The sequence below is a fragment of the Sciurus vulgaris genome (genome assembly GCF_902686455.1).
Source record: "Sciurus vulgaris genome assembly, chromosome: 11".
Lineage (NCBI taxonomy): Eukaryota > Metazoa > Chordata > Mammalia > Rodentia > Sciuridae > Sciurus > Sciurus vulgaris.
In genome coordinates this window covers 64,806,716-64,833,180 of record NC_136472.1, presented here as the reverse complement: position 1 = coordinate 64,833,180, position 26,465 = coordinate 64,806,716, and the positions used below count along the sequence as shown (strand labels likewise).

Genomic DNA, 26,465 nt, shown 5'->3' with positions numbered 1-26,465 from the left:
TGCAGCTGTGACAGATGGATGAGAGAGCAAATGCTAGAGGGAGAAAGGGGAAAATAAAATCTGTCCTGAACTGAACCTTCTGTACAGACGGTAAGACTTGCCTCCCAGACAGGTTTTATGGATTGCGAGGGGTCCCTGGTTTGTGTCCTGGTGTGTCTGAGTGAGCAGGCTCCTTGGACATCCAGGCACCTGTCCTCCCAGACACACCCTGCATTTATCCTGCCTTTACTCTCTGGTAGTGAGATGCCCTCTAATAATCAGAAGGCTTACAAAGAGCAATGACAATGGAGTTGTAAGCGTTTTTTGTCTTCATGACTAGGAAGAAAAAAAATCTGATGAAATTACTTAGAAATTCTTAAGATTGGGTAGGGAAATGGGAACAGATGATTTGTCGGGAGAAAAAAAATCCACTGTAGTCGAAAAAAATGTATCTTTATTTTCCCGATTTATAGAATAGAATACTTTGTTGGACTTTCTCAGCTGAAAATGAAAACTCAAATTCATCATTTTCTGTCTTTGCCAGCCTAAAAAATATTTGGGGAACTATAGTACATCACATCCTGATGATGTGTGCATTATGTTTAACTACTTTGTATTTTTTCTTCACTTTTGATCAAAATGAATTGGAACTGTGTGGTATGAAGAGTTGGTTTTGTTTACTTTTGCTCACCACAAACCCTGGTACCTCATTCCATGGGTGACTAAAAGTAATGAATGAATGAATAAGCTTATTAAACTTTCAGAGTATTTTCACCAACATTTTTCATTGACCTCTGGTTCACATTGCTTTTTCTTTACAGACATTTTCAGGTGTTTCATACCTCTTAATTTTTGCTTTTCCTATTTGCTATAATTGTTCCTTTTGTAACCAAAACAACTTAAAATTTTGAAATATGTGAGCAGGGTTAGAAGTCATCAATACTCACAGGTACTATTACTAAATATCAGACTTCCAGCTCTAGTTCAAAGCATGTAGGATTTGAGGTCAGTAGAATTTGGGACCACTACAGCATAATGGCAGTCCTTGTGCCACTAATTTGGGATGCCACTACTAATTGCCAACCTCCATTCTGCTGATGTGTCCCATAGTCTTGTAATCACACTTGAAGGAAGCCCTAGCTGCCTTGGTAAATTACCCTTTCAAGGGACTGAAAGGTTTCAGTGGCCAGGCCACCTTTCAGATGCTGCCTGTCTGACATGACTCTCCAAGCCAGCTCCAATGATTCCTGCTCTGCCAAGTTATGAGGATGTGTTGCTACCTCACATTGGTCACTCTGAAGTTAGTAGCTTCTCTGAGCTCTGACATTCCTGGACCTTGGGCCTCCATCGGCAGATGTATCACTCTCCTAGGTATTCATTTCTACCCACTGAATTGCCAGGCCCTTGTTTCTCCTCACCTACACAGTAATAATGTGCAGATTATTCTTATTTCAAGAATCTACTAATATTTTGGTTTATTTATATTGGGATTTTATTTAATGCCTAAGCATTAACACACACATACTGTGGGTTTTTTCCCCAATAAACCTGAGATCACTCCACACACTGAGATCACTCGTGTGCAATCTGATGTTTCTCTCTAAATAAAAACACTTTCCACAGCAATTAATAGACATACATATCTTCATTTTAAGTGACAGTCCTTCTGGCTATTATTATTTCTTGCATGTGTCAATGTACCATAATGTCTTTTATTCAATTTTCTATTGACCAGTATTTGAGTTACTACTAACTTTCAGCTTTGTACCAAGATGTAAATCTTCATATGTATGTTTTCTACACAGTCCAATTATTTCCTTAGGATATAGTCCTAGAAGTAGACATTTAAAATTAAAGGATATACACATTTTATAGCTTTTGATATATATTGTTAATTTTTTCTCTGATCTGGTTTTACTGTTTTATAGTTCTACAAATCATGTGCAAGTGCCAATTTCATAGCTCCCTTGTAAACTTCATTTAATTAACTTTAACATAGGTATGAATATTTGTAATATAAATGTACACAAATTAACTTTATGACTTAGAGAAATTATACCTGATCCTCATAGAAAATTTAACCTCTTGTGTATACAAAGCTGTAAGGAAGGCAGTCAATACTCTCCTGTAATCACTTCTCTTTCCATGACAGATAATGATTTACAGCTGTTTTCATTGATCCTTTTTTCTAATTGTTGTAGTTATTGTTTGTTTAGTTTAGACTTCCTAGGTTTTTTTCTGTTATTATAATTTTTATTGTTCACTAATAGGCAAAATATGACATGATCATTTTGATATGATTTGTGCATTTTAATATTGATGAGGTTCATACACCTTTTGGTAAGTTTACTGACCATTTGTTGTTTTATTTAGTGACTTGCCTTTTTTTTTAAACCCATTTTTAGAAGAGGAATTGCCTTTTTTCCTTACTAATTCTTAAGATCTCCTTAAAATTACAGGTGTCAGCCTTTGGTTCTTGGCCTTGTTAAATGTTTATGTATTCACATATATGATGTTCTTCCACAGGAAATCCAGCCTTCAGAGTCATGCTTAGTAAGCCCTTTCCTAAGCACTTTTATTCTTGAGATTGTAAAAACTTTCTATAGTAACAATAACAACATTAAGAACTAATATCTGCTATTAATCATTTGCCAAGCCCTATTCTAAGAAATTTGTATATATCATTTCCTTTGTTCATCAAGAACCCTATGAGGCACATAACATTTATTGTTAACTTACAAATAAAGAAACTGAAATAAATAGTTCAGTGACTTACTCAAAGTCACATGGAGAGTGGCAAATCCAGATAGTCTGACTCCAGATGCCACACTCCAAACAGCAATCTCTATTTAATCTCTATTTAAACGTGAATCTGTTCAGAATTAATTTGGTGTGTGTATAAGGTAACAGTCTTCACTAATATCCCCCAAATGATTTGCTGTCTCTCTCCCATCTGAATAAACGAATATTTCCTATACTCCCAATATTATCTTATAACAAATACTCACATTTTAAACTTTTGCTATAGCCAAAAGTATAAGCCTCAAAAATATAACAAAATTAGGTAAATGTGAAATAATTAGAATTTGAAAGCTATTTATCGTTGTCCTCAAATGGACACTATCACAATAAGCCTGTTGATTGTGGAATCTGCTATGGATAAAAGAAAATACTGGGAACCCATTGTGAAAAATCGTGCTTCCTATTTGTGAATGGAGTTTTAATAGAATTTTCACAGGACATTTCTGTCCCTGCTGGCAGTGTCCTCATGTCCTCCTCCTGTCAGTCCCTTCAAGGGCAGCCATGTTCTGACTTCTGTCACCGTAATTTCCTGTACTCACACTTCACACTTGTGTGCATTTAAGAGGAGAATTTGTTTTTCAACATGGTGATTTTGATTCTCATCTGTGCTATGGAGCGTTTCAGTAGTTTGTTCTTTTCCTGTTGCTTTTGTTGAGTAATATTACAGTGTGAGCATGTCTGAATTTGTTTATCCATTCCTCTGCTCTTGGGTTGCTATGGGTTGCTTCTTGTTTTTCTTTTTTGGCTAATATGGATACAGCTACTATGACTATTCTTATACAAGTGTTTTTATTTGTCTTGAGTAAATAAATACCTAGGACTAGAATTCCTTGATCGTAGGAGACATTTTTCCACATTTGTATTGGTACTTTATAGTTCTACATATTGATGGTATTTGTTGTTACATACTCATACATGTACACAATGTAACAATGTAATTTGGCTACTATCACTCCGCAGCACTTCTCCCTTCCCTTCTTTCCTCCTACCCTTTATTCAGCTCCCTCTACTGATCTCCCTTTGATTTTTCAGAAGATCTACCCCCACCTTTATTTTCCTTTTTCCTCTCTAGCTTCTGCATATGAAAAAAACGTATGACCCTTATTTAACCTCCTGAGGTTGACTTCTTTTGCTTAACATTATGGTCTCTAGATCCATCTGTTTTCCTGTCAATGTCATAATTTCATTTTTTCTTTATGACTGAATAAAACTCCATTGCATGTATATATATATACACCACATTTTCTTTATCCATTCATTTGTTGATAGACACCTAGACTAGTACCATAGTTTGGCTGTTGTAAATTGTGCTGCTATAACCATACATATATCACCATGGTAAGGCTTTAGTTCTTTAGGATAAACATCAGTGAGTGATATGACTGGATCATATTATGGTTCCATGCCTAGTCTTTTGAGGAGCCTCCATACCGATTTCCATATTGGTTAACTAATTTACAGTCCCACCAACAATGTAAAAGTGTTCCATTTCTCTACATCTTCTCCAGTTTTTATTATTATTTGTATTCTTGATGACTGCCATTCTGACTGGTGTGAGATGAAATCTCAATGTAGTTTTGATTTGCATTTCCCTCATTGCTAATGATGTGAATCATTTTTTCATGTATTTGTTGGCCGTTTGTATTTCTTCTTTTGAGAAGTGCCTGTTTAATTCATTTGTCCATTTATTAATTGGGTTATTTAATTTTTCGGTGTAAAGTTTTTTGAGCTTTTTATATATTCTAGATATTAATTCTCTCTCAGAAGAGTAGATAGCAAAGATTTTCTCCCATTCTTTCTCTTCATGTTCCTAATTGTTTTCTTTGCTGTGCAGAAGCTTTTTAATTTGATGCCATTCCATTTATTAACTCTTGGGATTATTTCCTGAGCTTTAAGGGTCCTATTGAGAAAGTCATTACCTGTGCCTAAAAGGTAGTGTTGACTCTACGTTTTCTTCGAGGAGTTGCATAGTTTCTGATCTAATTTTGAGGTTGTTGGTCCATTTTGAGTTAATTTTTGTGCAGGGTGAGAGATAAGGATCTAGTTTCATTCTTCTACATATGGATAACCAGTTTTCCAGAACCGTTTGTTGAAAAGTCTGTCTTTTCTTCAGTGTCTCTTTTTAGCATCTTTGTCAAGGATCAGGGATCAGATGACTGTATTTCTATTGATTTGTCTCTGTGTCTTTTATCCTCTATCATTGGTCTATGTGTCTGTTTTTATGCCAGTACCATGCAATTATTGTTACTATAACTCTATAGTATATTTTTAGAATTCATTTTTATTGGAAACAAATGGGATACATCTTGTTTCTCAGATTGTAAATGAAGTAGAGGCATACTGTTTTTATAATCATACATTTACCTAGGGTAATAGTTTATGATTCATTCTGTTATTTTTTTTCTTCCCCCCCACCCCCCACCCCCCACCCATCTTTTCCCTCTATACAGTCCCTCCTTCCTCCATTCTTGCCCTCCTCCCATCCCCCCATTATGTGTCATCATCCACTTATCAGCGAGATCATTCGTCCTTTGGTTTTTTGAGATTGGCTTATCTCACTTAGCATGATATTCTCAAATTTTATCCATTTGCCTGCAAATGCCATAATTTTATCATTCTTTATGGCTGAGTAATATTCCATTGTGTATATACCACAGTTTCTTTATTCATTCATCCATTGAAGGACATCTAGGGTGGTTCCCACAATCTGGCTATGGTGAATTGAGCAGCTATGAACATTGATGTGGCTGTATCTCTGTAGTATGCTGATTTTAAGTCCTTTGGATATAGGCCAAAGAGTGGGATAGCTGGGTCAAATGGTGGTTCCATTCCAAGTTTTCTAAAAATCTCCACACTGCTTTCCAGAGTGGCTGCACTAATTTGCAAACCCACCAGCAATGTATGAGTGTACCTTTTTCCCCACATCCTCGCCAACACCTATTGTTGCTACTATTCTTGATGATCACCATTCTAATTGGGGTGAGATGGAATCTTAGTTTTGATTTGCATTTCTCTTATTACTAGAGAAGTTGAGCATTTTTTCATATATCTGTTGATTGCTTGTAGACCTTCTTCTGTGAAGTGTCTGTTCATTTCCTTAGCCCATTTGTTGATTGGATTATTTGTATTCTTGGTGTAGAATTTTTTGAGTTCTTTATATATTCTGGAAATTAGTGCTCTATCTGAAGTATGTGTGGCAAAGATTTTCTCCCACTCTGTAGGTTCTCTCTTCACATTGCTGGTAGTTTCCTTTGCTGAGAGAAAGCTATTTAGTTTGAATCTGTCCCAGTTATTGATTCTTGCTTTTATTTCTTGTGCTATGGGAGTCCTGTTAAGGAAGTCTGATCCTAAGCCAACAAGGTGAAGATTTGGACCTACTTTTTCTTCTATAAGATGCAGGGTCTCTGGTCTGATTTCAAGGTCCTTGATCCATTTTCAGTTGATGTTTTTGTGCAGGGTGAGAGATAGGGGTTTAGTTTCATTCTGTTGCATACGGATTTCCAGTTTTCCCAGCACCATTTGTTGAAGAGGCTATCTTTTCTCCATTGCATATTTTTGGCACCTTTGTTGTGTATGAGAAAATTGTATTTATTTGGGTCTGTGTCCATATCCTCTATTCTGTACCATTGATCTACCTGTCCATTTTGGTGCCAATACCATGTCATTTTTGTTACTATTGCTTTGTAGTATAGTTAAAGTTCTGGTATTGCGATACCCCCTGCTTCACTCATCCTCCTAAGGATTACTTTAGCTATTCTGGGTTTCTTATTCTTCCAGATGAATTTCATAATTGCTTGCTCTATTTCTGTAAGGTACGTCATTGGGATTTTAATTAGAATTGCCATGAATCTGTATAGCACTATTGGTAGTATGGCCATTTTGAGAATATTAATTCTTCCTATTAAAGAACATGGAAGATCTTTCCATCTTCTAAGGTTTTCTTTAATTTCTTTTAGTGCTCTGTAATTTTCATTGTAGAGGTCTTTCACCTCTTTTGTTTGATTGATTCCCAAGTATTCTATTTTTTTTGAAGCTTCAAATTTATCTATTTAAATTGTGTGTGTCCTCCTGGTTCAGTTTAGGTAATTCATATGTCTCTAGAAACCTGTTGATGTCTTCAAGATTTTCTCTTTTGTTGGATTTTTCAAAATAGCTTCTAATTATGTTTTGTATTTCAGTCGTGTCTGTTGTGATATTTCCTTGTTCATTCCAAATTTTAGTAATTTGGGTTTTCTCTCTCCTTCTCTTTGTTAGTGTGGCTAAGGGTTTATCAATTTTGTTTATTTTTTCAAAGAACCAACTATTTATTTTATCAATTTTTTCGATTGTTTCTTTTGTTTCAATTTCGTTGATTTCAGCTCTGATTTTAACTATTTCCTGTCTTCTGCTACTTTTGGTATTGCTCTGTTGTTCTTTTTCTAGGGCTTTGAGCTGTAGTGTTAGGTCGTTTATTTGTTGATTTTTTTCTTCTTTTATTGAATACACTCCATGAAATAAATTTTCCTTTCTAAATACTGCTTTCATAGTGTCCCAGAGATTTTGATATGATATTTCTTTGTTCTCATTTACCTCTAAGAATTTTTTAATTTCCTTCCTGATGTCTTCTGTTATCCATTCATCATACAATAGTATATTATTTAATCTCCAGGTGTTGAAGTAGTTTCAGTTTTTTACTCTGTCATTTATTTCAATTTCAATCCATTATGATCTGATAGAATACAAGGTAGTATCTTGATCTTCTTGTACTTGCTAACAGTAGCTTTGTGGCATTAAATATGGTCTATTTTGGAGAAGGATCCATGTGCTGCTGAGAAGGAAGTGTATTTGCTCTTTGTTGGATGGTGTATTATATAAATGTCCATTAAGTCTAAATTATTGATTTTGTTATTGAGATCTATGGTTTCTTTGTTCAATTTTTGTTTGGAGGATCTGTCCAGTGGTGAGAGAGGTGTGTTAAAATCACCTAGTATTATTGTTTGTGATCTATTTGATTTCTGCAATTGAGAAGGATTTGTTTCACATATATGGATGAGCCACTGTTTGGGGCATAGATATTTATGATTGTTATGTTTTCCTGATTTATGCTTCCCTTAAGTAGTATGAAATGGCTTTCTTTATCCCTTCTGACTAACTTTGGCTTGAAGTACACATTATCTGATATAAGGAAGGATACTCCAGCTTTTTTGCTGTGGCCATGTGCATGGTATGTTTTTTCCCATCCTTTCACCTTTAGTCTGTGGGAATCTCTTTCTATGAGGTGACTCTCTTGCAGGCAGCATATTGTTGGATCTTTCTTTTTAATCCAATCTGCCAGTCTGTGTGTTTTGATTGATGAGTTCAGGCCATTAACATTCAGGATTATTATTGAGATATGATTTATATTCCCAGTCATTTGACTCATTTTTGTTTTTTGACATGTTTTGGTTTCTCCTTTATTTGGCTGTTCCTTTAGGGTAATTCCTCCCTTTGGTGATTTACATCAATGTTTTCCATCTCTTCCTCATGGAATATTTTGCTGAGAATATTCTGTAATGCCAGCTTTCTTTCTGTAATTTCCTTTAGCTTTTGTATATCATGGAAGGATTTTATTTCGTTGTCAAATCTGAAGGTAAGTTTTGCTGGGTATAAGATTCTTGGTTGGCATCCATTTTCTTTCAGAGCTTGAAAAATGTTGTTCCAGGCCCTTGTAGCTTTTAGGGTGTGGATTGAAAAATCTGCAGATATCCATATTGGTTTCCCCCTGAATGTAATTTGATTTTTTTCTCTCGCAGCCTTTAAAATTCTGTCTTTATTTTGTATGTTAGGTATTTTCATAATAATGTGCCTTGATGTGGGTCTGTTGTAATTTTGTGTATTTGGAGTTCTGTAAGCTTCTTGTACTTGATTTTCCTTTTCATCCTTCAGAATTGGGAAATTTTCTGATATTATTTCATTGAATAGATTGTTCATTCCTTTGGTTTGTTTCTCTGTGCCTTCCTCAATCCCGGTAATTCTTAAATTTGGCCTTTTCATGATGTCCCATAATTCTTGTTGATTCTGTTCATGATTTCTTACCATCTTCTCTGTTTGGTAAACTTTGTTTTCAAGATTAAATATTTTGTCTTCAATGTCTGAGGTTCTGTCTTCCAGGTGTTCTATCCTATTGGTTATGCTTTCTATGGAGTTTTTAATTTGGTTTATTGTTTCCTTCATTTCAAGGATTTCTGTTTGTTTTTTTCAATATCTCTAACTCTTTATTGAAATAATGTTTTGCTTCCTGTATTTGTTCTTTTAACTGTTGTTTGGTGCGATCATTCAGTGCCTGCATTTGCTCTTTAATCTACTCGTTTGCTTCCCTTATCATTTTAATTATGAACATTCTGAACTCCCTTTCTGACATATCTTGTGCCATGCTGTAATTGGATTTTATTGCTATACCATCTAGGTTTGTTTGGGACCTTTTCTTCCCTTGTTTTCTCATATTGCTCAGGTATCCACCCCTCTAGTGATGATACTCTGGAATATTGCAGATTTCCTCTATTGACTAATATTGTCCCTGTAGATTTCCAATAACTTACCTCTTAGCCTTCAGTAGCCTGAAGTCTTGGAGGAACTTGATAATGCAGTGCTCTACTAGGAAGCTGCCCCTCTAGGGGTGGTGCTTTTCAGGTGGGGTATATTCCCTCTCAGTTGGCAGAGGCTCCTCCACTTGTTGATTGATGGTCAGCCAAAGGGGGACCAGACTGCAGACTGGGGCAGGTCTGATCTGGGCCTGTGTCTCTGGTTCTACTCCCTGGTGGGAAAGCCTCGCCCAGTGGGGAAGCTTCACTGGGCAGCTCTCCTCTGAGAAGTTCCCTTCAGTCCAGAACTACCACCATTGCCCTCCTCTGCGATGTTCCCAGGGGTCCTGACCTACTGCCTGGGCTGGGGAGCCTGGCCCTGCAAGGGACTCCCTCGCTGATCGGCCTTCCTCTGCTACGTTCCCTGTGGACCAGAGCTACCGCCTGGGCCGCGGACCCTCACTCTGCTTCGAAGCCTCTCTCTGTGCAGCCCTCCTTTGCAACGCTCCTGGTTGACTGGGTTCTAGTCTCCAGCAGGGGAGTCTCACTGGGATACTCTACTCCATGAAGTTCCCTGCGTTTCGGGACTACTGCCCCATCCGGGGAGCCCGACCACTGGGAGAGACTCACCTGGTGGCTCTGAGTTGGTCCCGAGTATCTCAGTATCTCCTCTCTTGACTCCTGTGTCTTGTCAAAGGTCCTCTAGCCTCCTGTAGGTGTCTCAGGAAGGGAGCTGCCCTTCCAATGATGATGGCCACACCCTTAGGAATAATTTGAAATGCCTGTACCAGCCTATAAAGAAGCCTCTGGCTAGCTCCGTGATGCAGGTGGCCTGGCTCGTCTGCAGGTTTGCTCCGCGATGGCAACAGACCTCCGCGTGGTGGTCGGGTGGGGTTGCTCAGTGATGGTGTCTGTCTTCGGCCTGGTGGTTGGGCAGGTTGGCTGCCCACTGCCTAGCTCCGCAAGGCAGGCAGGTTGGGTGCCCACCTGCTACCTCCGCGATGTAGGCGGCTTGAGTCACCCTCCATCTTGCTCTGCAACTGAGACTTACAAGTGATGGCACTGTCCTCAGTGCAGGGGTCAGGCGGGGTCCTCTATAGTATAATTTGAAGTCAGGTATTGTGATGCCTCCAGCATTGCTGTTTAGGTTTAAAATTGCATTGGCTATTCCTGGTCTGATCTTCTTCCAAATGAATTTTAGCACTTTTTTTTTTCTAGTTCTGTGAAGAATGTCATTGGTACTTTGATGGGGATTGCATTTAATTTGTATTTTGCTTTTGGTAGTATGGCCTTTTTAACAATATTAATTCTGCCTACCCATGAACATTGGAAGTCTTTCCATCTTCTGAGATCTTCTTCAATTTCTTTCTTCATTGTTCTGCAGTTTTCATTGTAGAGGTCTTTTACCTCCTTGGTTAGATTTATTCCTAGGGTTTTTTGTTTGTTTGTTTGTTTAGTTTGGTTTGGTTTTGAGGCTATTGTGAATGGAATTGTTTTCCTAATTTCTTTATTAGCAGATTTGTTGTTGGTATACAGGAAAGCTATTGATTCTTCTACGTCGATTTTGTAACCTGCTACTTTGCCAGATATGTTTATTAGTGTTAGCAGTCTTTTGATGGAGTTTTTCTATTTTTTTTTTTTTTTTTGGATCTTCTATGTATAGGATCATATCATCTATAAACAGTGATAATTAGACTTCAATAGGAGACATTTATAAGAAATGCAAATAGTTTTTCAAATTACTGTTTTCAATTCCTGCCAACTGTGCATATGATTTCCAGTTCCTTCACTTCCTTTCCTATATTTGCTGATGTTGTCACTTTTTTTCCTGGTACCAGGGACTGAACCCAGGGGCACTTAACCACTGAGCCATATACCAAGCCCTTTTGATTTTTTATTTTGATACAGGACCTAGCTCAGTTACTTAGGACCTCACTATGTTGCTGAGGCTAGCTTTGAATTTGCTAGCCTCCTACCTCAGCCTCCCAAGCCACTAGGATTACAGTCATGCACCAATGAGTTGTTTCATTTTTTCATCTCAGACATTCTACGGGTGGTATTTCATTATGATTTTTCTTTATGACTCATGACTTGGAGCACCTTTGTAAATAATCTTCTTTCATTAAATTATTGGTTTAGGTTTTTGTCCATTTTTAATTAGGTTATTTATCTTCTAATTTGTAAGAGTTCTTTATTTTTGTATACTTATAACGACCCACCTGTCTCATTAGTTCCAACAGTTTTTCACTTGGTTACCTTGGATTTCCAACAAAGCAATCATATCCTCTCTGAGTAATTATATAGCAACTGATTTTTATAATAATTTAATTTTTCATATTTTTTTTTCATTTTATGGCATTGGCTAAACTGACCAAACTGTTGAATAACGGAATGGTGGCACAAATTCTGATCTTTATCCTGAACTTAATCATAATACCATTAGTTTTACAGTATTAAGCTTTGTATTTGTCTTAGTAGAAGTGGATATTGAATTTTATCTGTTATATTTTCTATTGAGATGTTTGCATGATTTTTTTCCTCCAACCCATTAATGTGACTTGTTACATTCCTGGTTTACTAATTTTGAAATATCCATGCATATGGAAATAAACCCTATTGGGTCAAGATATTATTAATACTGCCTGTAGATTTTACTCCTTAATATATTAACACAGGATTTTTCAAGCACTTTCGTATAAGATGTGGCTTATAGTTTTGTGTGCTGTTTGTTACCATTTTGGTGGAGATGCTTGCTTGTTTGCACATCTTTGATATTGGTTTCAGAGTCATACTAAAATCATTGGAAGAGCTGAAGCATTGTTATTATTTTCTCCTCTGGGAGGTATTTTTAAATAAATTGATTCTGTGTGTTACCTTATCATTTGCATTTCCCCAACTATTGTTCCCCTGAGTGATTTTCCCAGTCTTATACCCCCCTTTCCTGTATTGTTATTACTGCTGATACTGAGTCCCAGAATTCCCAGGTCCCTGTCTTACCTGTTCACAGTTCTCTTGCTGGAAGTATGGATTCTATCAGCATCCTTGGCTGCCCTGAGTTGTTCAGGTTTGCATTTTATCTTGAATGACTTTTCATGAACTAAGCTGGAGGACATTTAATGACTGCATCTAGGACAGCAGTAAGCACAGTTCTCACTGACCTTGAGCCATGTAATTGGTTGAACTATATAATAAAATTGCTGATATTCCCATTTTTGACCTAAAAAAATGGCAACATCACATAACTCGGCTTAGTGCTGAGACTCTTTCCTCCTGGAGTCTGGAAGCACCTGGAACCTGGCAAAACCTGTTCTTCCTGTCTGTTGGAGACTGGAGGGCAATGCCTACAAAAGAGTGATTGCAGGACTTCTGGTGAACATTTCAGTGTTCTTTTTACATTTTTCTAAATTGCCCTAGAGAGTTTCTTGCTTTACTGTCCCTGAATTCCTGGGGAGAATACTCAGTTGGGCCCCTATCACAACTCTTTCTAAACAAAAGTAGCTTCCTGCCATCACTAAAGAATCTGACTCAATGAGTAGCAGAAACATCAGTATTTCTTTTTTTTTTTTTTTTTTTTTTTGGTACTGGGGATTAAACTCAGGAGCACTTAACCACTAGCCACATCTCCAGCCCTTTTTTGTATTTTATTTAGAGACAGGCTCTCACTGAGTTTCTTAGCACCTTGGTAAGTTGCTGAGGCTGGCTTTAGACTGGCAGTCCTCCTGCCTCAGCCTGCTGAGCCACTGGGATTACAGGTGTGCACCACTATGCCCAGCTATCAGTATTTCTTAATGATGAAGGAGACCTTATAAAACCCAAGACAATTCTAAGTAATCTTAAAAACAACAGAAGCTTGAATAGTGTTGCGTAGTAGCAGGTTTATTGCAGTGGCCTCCTAATTGATTTTCATGTTCCTAATTTGTTCCATCTCCCACGCCCCTGTTCTTGGTATAGAAGTTGGAGTGATGCTTTTAAGTTATTGGTTGGTTCTTGTCACTTATTTGCCCCAAATCCTCCAGCAGTTCCTCCTTTCAGCAGAGTAAAACCCAAAGTCCTGGCCTACAGGATTCAGACTCCACCACCCCACATTATCTCTGACTTCCTCCCCCTCCTCTCTCCTGTATATTTTCTTCACTGTAGTTATATCAGCTTCCTTCCTGTTACTCATTCACACTCCTTCCCCAGGCTGTTTTCTCTGCCTAGCCACTGCCCTAGATACCCTTGTACCCCATACCCACTTCCATGAGATTTTCTCCCGGATGGTATCATCTCTGAGGTTTCACTGAGTATCCTATTTAAAATTGAATTTCCTTCCACCAGCTTCTATAGCTTATCATTTACCTTATTATCTGAACTCTAGAAATGCAATTTAAATGGCTACTCCATTACAGCAAGGATTTTACCCTTCCCTCACCCCCCTTTTGTTTCTAGCATCTAATATAATACCTGGAATATTTGCTGAATATGTGAATGAATAAATTTAAAGTGAATGTCTAGGGGGTGTTGCTCAGTGATAGAGTGCTAGCCTAGCATGCATATGTCCCTGGGTTCCATCCCCAGTACCATTGGAAAAAAAGAAAGAAAAAGGAATTAGTGAAGACTGGCCTTCCTCCCTGCCCCTACACTTTTCCTTCCCTCCCTCACTTTCTTGTTTCCTTCCTTCATTGCCTCTCTCCCTCCCTTCCTCCCACATGTCCAGATTCTCCCCTCTTCTCCCTTAGCTGCCTTAGCTCTCATCCAAGTGCACGAGAGCTAAGCCCTTGTGGAGAGAACAGATTCCCACACGCTGCAAACTTAAGTCATTACCCCAGGGAGTCAGGGAACTCCCTGGGTCATCACAGCAACTTCAGTGGCCAGGTTTATCTCTCAAACCATCCCAACCCATGAAGCCACCTTGGGCTATTACTGAGAAGTAGATTCCTTCTATCAGTTGACTTATTTTTCCTAGAAAATCTGTGAGTATCTAATGGAACACTGGGTGGAAAAAACTGCAGACCCTCTGCTACGTCCTGGGAGTGGATTGGGAGGTTTATATGCTGATTTTAGTTCTTTTGAGAAAATGAGGAGTTACCTGTAACTGGGTCAAATGGTATTTCCATTTCTGGGTACTAATTTACAATCCCACCAACAGTTATTTCCTTTTTCACCACATCCTCACTAGAATTTATTATAGTCTGTGGTCTCAATGGCTGCCAAACTGGAAATATCAGTGTAATTTTGATTTGCATTTCCCTAATTGCTAAGGATGTTGAACATTTTTTATAAGTTTGTTGACCATTTATATTTCTTCTTTTGAAAAGTGTCTGTTTAATTTATTTGCCCATTTATTAATTGGGTTGTTTGAGGGTTTTTTTTTTTTTTTGTGGGGGGTTGTTTTATTGAGTTCTTTAAATATTCTGAATATTAATCCTCTGTTAAAAGAGTAGCTGGCAAAGATTTTCTCCCATTCTGCAGACTCTCTCTTCAAACTCTTAAATGTTTTCTTTGCTGGGTAGAAGCTTTTTAATTTCATAGTATCCCATTTTAATTCTTGGTTTCATTTCCTGAGATTTAGACATCCTTAATAAAGAAGTCTATGCCTCTCTGTGTTGCAGTGTTGGTTCTGTATTTTCTTCTAGCAGTTGCAAGATTTCTGGTTAATTGATCCACTTTGAGTTGACTTTTATGGAGGGAAATTCACTGATTTTAATGAAGTCTTAGCATCAGAGAATGTGGGGATGTAAAGTATCTTTCAGACCCATTCTTGACACTGGTGCACTTTGCCACAGGGAAGTAATTCAGCCTTTCTGATGATATCTGCTAACCCCCTGAAAGCTCTCAGGGTATACCATTTAAAGACACTATCTTATTTGTTTTCATTCCTGCTAATTCTGTCCACTGCCTAGGAATTCTTCTAGCATGTTTTGTGTCTCCTTTATCCAGTTTGTAGATCTGGATATAAGAATGGTGGAGAAGAATCCTACTCTGAGATGTCTGTGATTGATCTGCCTTACCCTTTCTGTAGAGACCATTGCCATTCACTTTCTGGTGTACTGTGTACTTACTATGGACCCGCTGTACCAGGCCCTATTCTAGGAGGTACAGGAAGACACATAAAATGAGTTAACACATGTATTTCAGGCATTGTGCTAATGGCTTTACATATATTAGTTAATTTAATTTGAGAAGAGAAGCACTATTACTTTTGTTCTTATTTGAAATGCATCTAAGATGACCCCTAATTATACCTATACTGCCCTTTAGTGTGGTAAAACCTCTCATTTCCTTCAATCATGTTATAAAGTTGCAGTGGACACAGAGGAAAGTGATGTGATGCTGGTGCTTGGAGGAAAGGCAGATTCTTTTTTGTCAAAGTGCCATTTGCCCCAGTTTTCAAATTGAATTCAGTGAGGGTACTTCTCTCTTAGTTTCTCTTCTTCCTACTAGCTACCAAGGCAAAAGTAGTTCCTCCTGATAAAAGGTAAGAGAGAAGGCCAGTCCTGAGGCAAAACCACCATGGGACAAAGGAAAGAATCTGGGCCCTTCTAGCTCCCAGTCCAGCTCCTCCAAGTTCCCTCAAGTCTCCACCACACAAGAAGGAATTTGGCTACCTTCCCCTTTACCAGTCTTTAAGAGCCTGTGGGGCTTAGAAAGGGTCCCCACTTGGGGGCACGGTAGGCCTTAGTCAGACTGTTTGGGAACAGGGCCTGGGCGCTAACTAGCCATAGGACCTTGGGCGAGTTAAATAACCTCTGGCCCTGTTCTCCTTTGTAGAATGACCACAGCCCTGGATAAGTGAGCCAAAAGGGAGACATAGTCCCTACCTTCAGCATCTCAGAGTCATAGACATCTCTAATTTTGTATGGAGATAGAAATGTGGACAAAGAAATAAAATAAAGAAATATGGACAAAGAGTGGCCAGAGCAGAGAACACACAGACTTGGAGAGACACTGAAGATGGCACACAGGAGATAACTTGGCAAGTTAGATCTTCAAAGATACAAAAGAACATTTTGCCTGCGTAGAAGTGAACAGTGGTCATTTGGGAAGAAGAAACAGTGCACAGCAGAATGAAAAGGAAAGGTGTCAGGGGACAGGGGTTTAAGAATAGTCCAGACTGATTGGAGAATTCAGTGTATTAGGAGAAATAGCAGAACAGCTGGAGAGGCTGTCCTTTATAGGATGTACTGTGAGGTTCGGATTTTAACCTAAGAGCACCCAGAGTTTGTTGAAGGATTTAAGGAGTGACGTGATCAGACCTGTGTTTACATGTAAGATGGGTCAGAAGTGTAAAATGCTCCAAAGTAATCTTTTAGAGACAGCTGCAAAGGCAATGGGTAGAAGAGGGGTAATCAAGGCATGTTTTAGAGGTAGAGTCAACATGACTTAGTGACCCTGGTACTAAGCTGTAGGAAGAACTGATGGAGACAGAAGAAGTGTTCGGGAATGCACAGTATTCTCCAATAAATCTTCTGTAGATGATTTTAAAAAGCAAAACAAAAAAATCTGTGTCCCATGATTATCTTTGGGTTAAGTCTCCATTTATGCTGAATAAAAATAGTATGTTTTTCTTTATGATTGTTCATAAACATGTTGATTGAACTCACTGCTGTGCTTCTCTATAGAGGTCATCTTTATTTGAGAATCCTCTTCTTCCCACAAAACTGCATGAATTCTTAGTTTTGATGGAAAATTTCAGGATGACAAGAATGCTGAGAATGCAGGGTGAATTCAAAATTATTTCCAACTCATCTTAGTGTTTTCTTCTCTTCAAAAGCCAGCGAAATGCAGTATCCATCAAAGCCAGCACATATGCTCAAATCTAAGGATGCTCTGATATTCCCACAGCCTTTAAATAGGAATAAGTTCTCAACTCCAATTTCTTTGTTTTTTTTTTTTTCCTATAGAGAATTGCTCTGTAAAGTCTTTTCAGAACAAGTTATTGAACATTCAAATTAAATTTTAAAGCCTTTTCTACCGCCCTTTAATTTTCAAAAACTGCTATGTTTGTTTAGCCAAGAACTCTCTTTAACTAGACATGCTACCTAGGAAAATAGAAGGATCAAAAAAATCACACTTGAATCTCAGACTATCACTTGAGGAAACATGCTGAGAAAAACAAGGAGGTCCCAGTACCCCACATTCTTATGCCAGGCACACCAAGGCTGGTATTCACTTCATGTTCCCCTTGTGCCCTTTGAAAGTATACATGTGCCTAGAATGCTGAATTAAGCATTTTTAGGTGACAAATTCCACTATTTCTGGTTCCTTCATCTCTAAATCTTCCCTTCAAATACAATTGCATGCTCCACCAAGCCCTATCTCCTTAATCACAGTTTTGATAATTCAGTTGTCCTGCTCCAGAAATGTCTCCCCTCACCTACCAGCTAATGTCTGAAGTATGGAATTATAGTAGATCACGACTGGGGACGACCCTACGTTTTTTTATCTTCCAACTTGAAACTTGATTCTTCTCTGAACCAGAAAAAATTGCTGATGAGATGGGGAAATAACTACGTTCAGAGAAATACAGCCCACGGTTTTAGATTGTGATAGAGAAGAATATTCTACGTCTTCCTCTGGCTCCCACTTGCTGGTCCTAGTTCTTATCCTTGGAACCATTAAAAACACTTTTAGAACTGGGATTGTAACTCAGTGGTAGAGCACTTGCCTAGCGTGTGTAAGGCCCTGGGTTCAATCCCAGTACTGGGGGTTGGGGAGACAAGTTTAGTCCCTCTTCTGTCTGACATCAATTTGAATTAATGCTGACAAGAATCTTGTGTTTCTTGATTTTTTTTTAATAAAGCTTAATAGCTCATCCTTGCTCCTCATGTAATCCTGATCCTCTTCTATAGTGGTTTCAGCTTTTATCATCACCTTCCAGCTGCTTATGTATCTCTAAAATTGAGATTCCCAGAACAGAATTAATGTTTCAGATGTCTTATGACTGGTGTACACTCTTCCTTTTGAAACCGTACCTGTATTGATGCAGGCTGAAACAAAATTAGTTTCTGGTAGCTATTTCACATTTTGATTAAAAATAAAATTAAACTGTACACCTTTAATTTTTAACATGCATTAGGTTGCATCTACTTCAGAGATTGCATCATTGACTTTTTAGACCCTTAATTAATTTATCTTGAAAAATTTGTATCGTTAGGCTTTATCCATCTCATCTATCGGGATTTTTGTGGATCTCAATTATAGGGTCAAATATACTTATTTTGCCTGTTGTATCATATACAAATTCTATTTCTTTTTCTAAACTCTTGATAAATTACAGACCTGAATAATACTCAGTTCATAGAATCCTTAATTAGCATTCTTTAAGTACCATTGTCAAACTAGATATGAATATATCTTTACTATCTTCTGGGCTACTTTGATCCAGATCGTCCACAAGGATATCAGGGAAGAGTTTATCAGAGGTCATGCAGAGGTCACATTCACTGTGCCTTTGGAGGTTCCCTGATATGAAGGTCCAATAACCCAAATCAAAAAAGGAAGTGATATTAGTCTGATCTAACCTCTTTGTAATGAACCCATTAGGACTCAATGATTTTTAAAGGGTTCAGAAACCATACTTTTCAATAATCAATACTAATCATCCGCCTGAGATGAGCACCAAGCTTACTTTACCAAGAAAAGAGTCAGCTCTTGATACGTGGTATGTGGTTTTCCTTTGCCAGGTGGGGCCTGACCACTGCCCCATGCTGAAGCTCTGCCCTGTCACTCTAGATAGTTGGTTCCAATGGGGCAGAAACCAGTTGCCTGTAGTGTTGAGAAAAGCAGGGTACCTAGTAAGCCTTCAGCGAGGTATTATTATTTAAGGGTATCACAGAAGAGTGTGGCTGCCAAATTTCCCACAACTTCCCTGATTTTGGACGTGTTAGAAACATGAACAACTTGAGTCCCAGCAGAGCAAAACCAGATGTCATGTAATTCCAGACAAGTCAGAGCCACTTCTGTTTTAAGGGAGGGCAAAGATGTTGCTCAGACTGAGCTAGTATCATTCTTATTATCATTAAGTTCCACATTGTATTATTATCACCATCAGTCCTGTCTGTCATGGCAGCACTAGGATGCTGCAGCATCCTGTGTGTGCAAATACGATGGGCACTCTAGCCACTGAGGGCACCCTGGAAGGCTTTGAGGGGAAAACCCCAATCATGTGAGGAGGTGATGAACTACTGTGTCTCCTCACCTCCACAGGTGGCACCAACCCTCTCCTGAAGTCCTCTTTGAGTATTTACCAGAGCATCAGGCAAGACAGGGAATCCCAAGCTGGGAGCCAATCCATGGTTGGACAGAATTTTGTGATAGGCACCCATCACAACAGCTGGCCTGCCCTTGCAATCACTTTTCTGTGCATGTGACAAGAGATGGTGGTGTCTTGAAATGGGGTAGCACTGTAGAGCAGAGAAATTTGAACAGATTCTAGATATTTTTAAAGAGAGAAATTACATGACTTGCAGATGTGGGAGGGTGAGAGAAGAGGAGGAATATAGATATGATGTCTACCAGGCTTTCAGCATCAGCCTCTTGGAGGAGGTTTTACCACATTGAGAAGGAGAAGATTTCAGTAAGAAAGCTGGGGAAAGGAGAGGAAAATCAGCTCCATTTTGAAGTATTTTTAAGATTGAGATGCCTGTTAAACAACTGTAAGTACAGATCTAAAGAAGAAATTTGGATGTAGGAGGCTCTAATGCAAGCAAAAAGCTGGGGTAGAGATATAAATGTTGGGGTCACCCATATATTTGTTATATTAAACCAGGAACTGGATAAGACCAGATGAAATAGTGATGGGCATTTTTTGGTCAACCATAAGAGCTTTACCTATGTGTTTACATATGTGATGTTGTTATCTTGTTGGCTCCTAGCTGACATATAGTGGGTAAAAGAAAATCCTTTCTTAAGGGAAGCTGGTCTTATGGAACTAAACCTAGAATCCCCTGAGGGAGCAATTCAGACAGGAAAGGCATGGTAGGTCCCAACTCTTTCTCACTACCCATGAGGGCTACCGGTTCTCTTTTGCCCCACCACCAGCTCAGAAAGTGTCATCCTCCAGGCACACTTCCAGTGCAATTAATCATGTTAATATCTATAAATAAAGTGCAGTCAACAGTTTCTTTAACAGTGCATGCTAATTATTGGTAGAATCCATCACTGGAAAAGGACATTTTTGCCAATTTTTTATTATGTTTGGGGAAAGTATGGGGAGTCTTTCTGAGAAAATAGGAAGATCATTTGGAGTCTTTCTGAGAAAATAGAAGGATCAGATCATTAACAGCTTCTACATTACTGGTTTGGACCATCATTGTGATTATTACAGGTGAGGATAGAGGACATTTGAGAGAAGTATTGCAACTAGGATTGCACTTGCTAAACAAATGATTTCTTGCCACTGTTCCCTACAAGTTTTTGTTTTTGAAAGAGGCTCTGTAAGAAAAGGATTTCCCAGTGAGCTGGCAATGCTGGGGAATTTGGTGGCAGGGAGTGGGTGGGGATGGGGGAGGAAGGAAGGGAGACCAGATGTCCCATAGTCTGGAATTCACTGGACATTTGATACAAAGGCCCCACAGATCTACCGAGAGTGAATACATATCCGGGGATCCACCTCTCCTTCATTTGTGCATCATCACTTCATTAGTGCAAGAAATATTGACTGAGCCATCCCTCCATGGCCACCACTGGGAGTGGTGGATAAATGGACCTTCCCCTTAATGAGTACACAGACTGGTGTAGGGGCAGACAGATTTCCTCAACCCTCCTGTGGTTCCTGAGTGGGTCTGAAATAAAAACTGACAAAGACATATTAACAGGAGAAATGATAAATTTATTTAATCAAAGTTTTATGTGACACAGAGCCTTCAGAAATGAAGACCCAAAGACTCATGGAAAACTGTATGTGTGTGTGTGTGTGTGTGTGTGTGTGTGTGTGCATAGCTGCTGACAGATTTTTACTTTATTTATATGCGGTGCTGAGAATTGAACTCCGTGCCTCACACATGCTAGGCAAGTACTCTGTCACTGAACCACAACCCCAACACTGTATTTGTAAGCTTGTGTTCAATGCAAAATGGACAACATGTAGAAACATGATTGGACAAGAGGGTATGACCTAGCGATGGTAGACTGAGGGGGAAGTCTCAACAAGACCTGTTCATTCAGATCTTGGTTTCTCCATCTTGTGTTTCTTGTTCCTGGGAATTGGACAGGACCACTTCTGGACTGAGGGTCCTATAGCCTACTATCAGACAAGAAGACTCCCACTTTATCTCCTTTGTTCATCTTATTAGCTATAACTCTTTGTTGTGGTATTTATTTTGAGTATACATCTTTAAGTGACATAGATTAACATAAAGTGATATTCTGCCACTTGTACTACAAACATACACACACACACAAGAACCTTGCAAGGATTCTGGCCTCTTGTCTTCCAATAAATAACCCCAATAAAATGAAAATTTCTCTTTCTCAATATTGATTTTTCATTCCCAGGGATGACTCTAAGTGATCCTACTTGAGTCATACATCTATCCTTCATCTCAACAAAGCACAGGGGCATGAATATTTTGGTCAGCCTGGATTCTTGCACCAACCCTTCAGAATTTCGTGGAGTTGGGAAGGAATTCACCAGAAGAATCTAAGAAGAGCAATATGAGAGTTTGTTAGCTAAAAATTACAGCTATCTAGGCCTCTCCAGGCAAACAGATCAAGAAAGCATTTACAGGTTGGTAGGTAGTAAATTCACATATGCTTGCCATAAATTCCCAATGCATCTTGCTAACAATTCTGAACTTGACCACACAAAGCAGGAACAAATGAAGCATTTCTTAGTGTTGCATTTTCCTTCCCCCTTGTGTCCTCCAGGGTACTCAGCTGCCACTGAAACTCATGCATATCTGAGTCCTGTCAAGCTGAAAAAGAAACCAGATATTCCACCACCCCTTTCTATTTGACTTTTATCAGCATTTCAGAAAAACTTTTACTAAGAATCTAAGCAGTTCCATATAAATTGGAATTTGACACCATTGACATTTTAAACTAGATAATGGGCTTCCCTGTGCCTTATAGAATGTTTTGAAGCATCCCTGGGCTCTACCTGCTAGGTGTAACACACACACCCTCCACAGTTGTGACAATTAAAAATTTCTCTAGTAGTGTCAAATGTCCCCTAGAACAAAATTGCTATTGAATGAGAACCACTTGATTGGGAATGTTTATAAAACACTGAGATCTACAGGTTTCTTGACCCCAAATCAAATCAGCTGATAGGGCTAAACAGTTACCAGTGGTGCTATGAACTCCTGTTACACTGCCCCACAAGCCCATATCTTCTCAAAGGGTGGTGACTGTCGTTCTCTACTGCAGATTTAGCTCCCAGCCTCTGAGAAGAGTATTCTCAGCCCATGCTCATAACCATAGCACATGTTAAAAGAGTAAGTGAAGGGATGGGTGGACGGATGGGTAGGTGGATGTGTGCATGAAAAGAACAAAACCTGGATAATTATTCACTGTGTTACTCTAGGGAAAGGAATGACATTATAAGCATATGCATGAGAAAAGGAAATATTTTACTTCTTAACATGAAATTTTTCTATATTTGAATTTTATTTTGATAATTTAGAAAATTTTAGAGGGTTACTTGTTAAAGTATTTAAAGATCAAACCAAGCATTTTGTCTTTGAAAAGTTTAACTTCTTTTTTAAAAAAAAAAATACAAATCTGTGCTTTAGCCCCAGTTTACATCCTGAATATAATACCAAGTGTGGAGTTTGATTATTTTTAGCTCATAAGCAAATAGCCATATGAGACAGACATCATTACCCTATGTACATGTACAATTACACGAATGGTATGACTCTGCATCGTACAACCATAGAAATGAAATGATGTGCCCCATTTGTGTACAATGAATCAAAATGCAATCTGTAAAAATTTTTAAAAATAAATTTAAAAAATAGTCATATAAATTTTTGTGAATGGGGTCTATGCTGGGAAAGGGATCCAATGTACTTAGTATTGAAGAGATCTGACATATCACATTTCATGATGTGCATCCAACCTTGAGGGCAGGGACTGGACTGAGAGCATTTTCATACCTTAAACCTTACAGTGTGTGCAGTGCATATGCGGGAAATATATGTTGAAAGAATCAATTATGAAGGTTCACTGGCATGATTTTAGTTGCTCTTGTAATTACTTTGTCAAAACAAGACTTTCTGGGCAGAATGAAGTGCGAGGAGAGAGTGAGGTACTGTGGAAAGCCCTCCAAGGGAAGAGTAAAAGTCAAAGGGTTCAAAGGAATGGGCCAGGGGATAAGGATGCATTGTGGGGACAGCTGTTGCTTCTCTTTCCCCTATGTCACCAGTAGAAGTCTGGGTCAGACCTGTCCTCTTCAGGCCCTGCTCCCAGGCAGCAGGAGCCCAGCAACAGCCGCAGCCAGAGCCTGTTGTGTGAACCCCCACTCCTATAGAACCCATTCCCCACAACCTCTCCCCAAAGGGAAGTCCCTACTACCTGGTCTCTTGAGGTCAGGGCTCCAGGACACAGTATTTAAAGATACTTTAATATCTTTATTAAAGGGGAGCCTGATTTGCCAGGTGAGGTGCTTGCTTCACATGGGGCAAGTGATGCAGGGAGATGCAGAGCAATCCATCTGCCTTAGCAACCAAATAGATCCCTTTGCTCGCTTCATCCTCCTGTGGAAGCAGTCAAGGCGGGAGGTTGGGTGAGGTGACCTTCCAGAGCTGAATCTGTGCTTCTAAAAATAGAAGCCTCCTTGGAGAATCTAGAAGGGGAATGGAGGCTTTGAATGTTGAGGGCAAGAACCTGACTCCCCAGAGCATTGTCAGTATGAAACTGTATTAATTAGACACAGGCACCCAGCTTCATGACCTCGGGTGTCTTTTAGAAATTGAAACTAAATGAACTGGCTTCCTCCCCCCCACCTCTCTCTCTCTCTCTCTCTCCCTCTCTCTTCCTGGTTACTCTCTCTCTGGGCTAAAAAAGGAGAAAGAGGCTCATGTCTTCTGACCTATTTGAATGGCTGCACACCACACAAAATTGTCTTCCCTAGCAGAGGGGATGGGGGCTCCTTATAGACACACCCAGAGAAGGGAACAGCTGTGGCGAAATGGGACCCTGGGGACAGGCAGCAGGGTACCCAGGGGGTCTAGAGCTCTGCTCATTTCTTTCTGCATGGAGACTACAGGATGAAGCAAGTGTCCAGGTGTCTCCAGGGCCATGGACATGTGGGGCCATGGGCTGCTGCTGTGATGCTCTTGCAGTGTTTTTGTCTAGAGCTACTGAGGAGCTAGATTTCCAGGTGTGGATTTTTCGTAAAACTTGTGCCAGGTTGTGTGCAACGTTCTGAGAGTAGGTATTTGGGGGAGGGTTGTGGTTATGCAGGACTGTATGGGGATACTGTGACTAACTTGGGAGGAGTATGGGGGGGACTTTGGGCTGTGTGCAGACCTGTTTGAAATACTTCACAATGCATTGTGGGGCTGTGCACACAGAGCCATGGGTGAGGCTGTGACTGTGCACCACTGTGGGGCATCTCTGTGTAGCTTTATGTGGGAAGCTCTATGTAGACTGTGGTAGGGATATGAGTAGAGCCACCTTGCGGCAGGGCTCCATGGAAGATTGTTAAGGCTGTGGAGTTTGCACTGGAAGCTGTGTTCTGGGCTACTGGGACCCATGGAGGCTATGCAGGGCTGTGAGTGGCTGGATATATGGTGGCAGAGACCCTGGATAGCCTCTGCAACTTTGCCATCTAAAGATGTGCTATTCCTTAGTGGGAGAAGCTCCTAGAGTGCAAGGGTATGTTCCTCTCCATGTGACTGAGAGGAAAGGAAAAGACACCAGTGGTTCATGACTGAGCAAAAGGAGCAACATGGTCCCTTGCAGTGCCCTGCCACTGAGCCTCATGCACACCTGGACTAAGACACTTTCTAATGCTTCACTCTGCTTTCTCAACAGGACAATGTGGATCTTGGAGAGCTGATGTTTTCTCTCTGTTATCTTCCCACGGCTGGCAGGCTGACTATTACCATTATAAAAGCAAGGAATTTAAAAGCAATGGACATAACAGGAGCATCAGGTGGGACATTATCAAATTCAGTCTTCCTGTCTGATTCTAATGTAGTACCTTATATAGTTTCTAATATACTAATAAAGCACATTGACCCTGGAACTAAACTGCATAGATTAAATCACAGAGCTACCACCTTAACAGCTGTGTGACCTTGGACAAATCACTTAACCTCTCGAGGGCTCAAAGTTCCATTTGTAAAATGGAGTAATAATAATATCTGACTCATTGAGTTGTGAGATTAAACGAGTTAATACATAAAAATTTATAAAATCAGTGTCTGGTTTATATTAAATGCTACATAATTTTAGTTGTCATCGTTATTATTTTTCTCTCAGGTCTTCCCTGTCACCATGCAAACTGGATCTGCAGTTTGCACATGCCAGCAGAGCTTATCTAATTGGGTCTTTTTCCTCAGATATCACCATCCCAGGCTTATTGAAGATTGAAGATAATTCTATTTCCTTATAAAAATGAGCACAAAAGTTTGGGTATTTCAGTGAATAAAGGGTATAATGGCTCACAATCACTGAAATCAAAGAACATAAGACGCAATATATTCTGTGTCCTATATGAGAGAAAAAAAAAAAAAACATGCCCTCCGCCCTCTGAGTCCCTCCTGGGATGTGTCAGGAGTCAGGGAAGCACATGGCTATGCAGGCGAAGAAAGATGAGAAACCTTCCATTGAGCAGGAGTATAGTATGAGGCACAGTTGAGACCAGAATTGCTGTGCGATGCAGAGGTTGGCCTTGTCACCAGCCCCGTCAGTGCTGCATCACAGCAAGCTGGTGTTCCTTTCTGCCTGGAGGTTGAACTGTTTCTCCCCTTGAAACCTGATGACTGGAGGCTCCAGAGGCCCCCTGTACTCCAAGACATCCTCCCTTAAGTGCCCTTTCTTTATGTCTTCTAGGAATTCAGAAATTCTGGAAGTCCAGGAATTCCTTTCTTAAAGACCTGATCTTTAGGAAAAGATTCCCTGGGATGGCTCAAATTTGGGGTCTAAGGCCTGTTTCCTTAGAAATTTCCTTTGGAAATGTCTGTGTGTCTCTCTTGCTATGGCAGATAGGCT

The 26,465-nt window shown here is 39.4% G+C and overlaps 1 protein-coding gene across 2 annotated transcripts in view; it reads left to right on the top strand.

Annotated features, from left to right (window-relative positions):
• SYT9 (synaptotagmin 9) overlaps positions 1–26,465 on the top strand; it is a 192,144-nt gene that overhangs the window by 117,361 nt on the left and 48,318 nt on the right. For both annotated transcript variants that reach the window (XR_013757974.1, XM_079105734.1), the window contains exon 4: positions 25,284–25,404. Coding sequence is in view for 1 of the 2 variants with exons in the window: in XM_079105734.1 (XP_078961860.1) it covers positions 25,284–25,404 (121 nt within the window). In the remaining variant the exon portion in view is untranslated. The remainder of the gene's footprint in view (positions 1–25,283; positions 25,405–26,465) is intronic.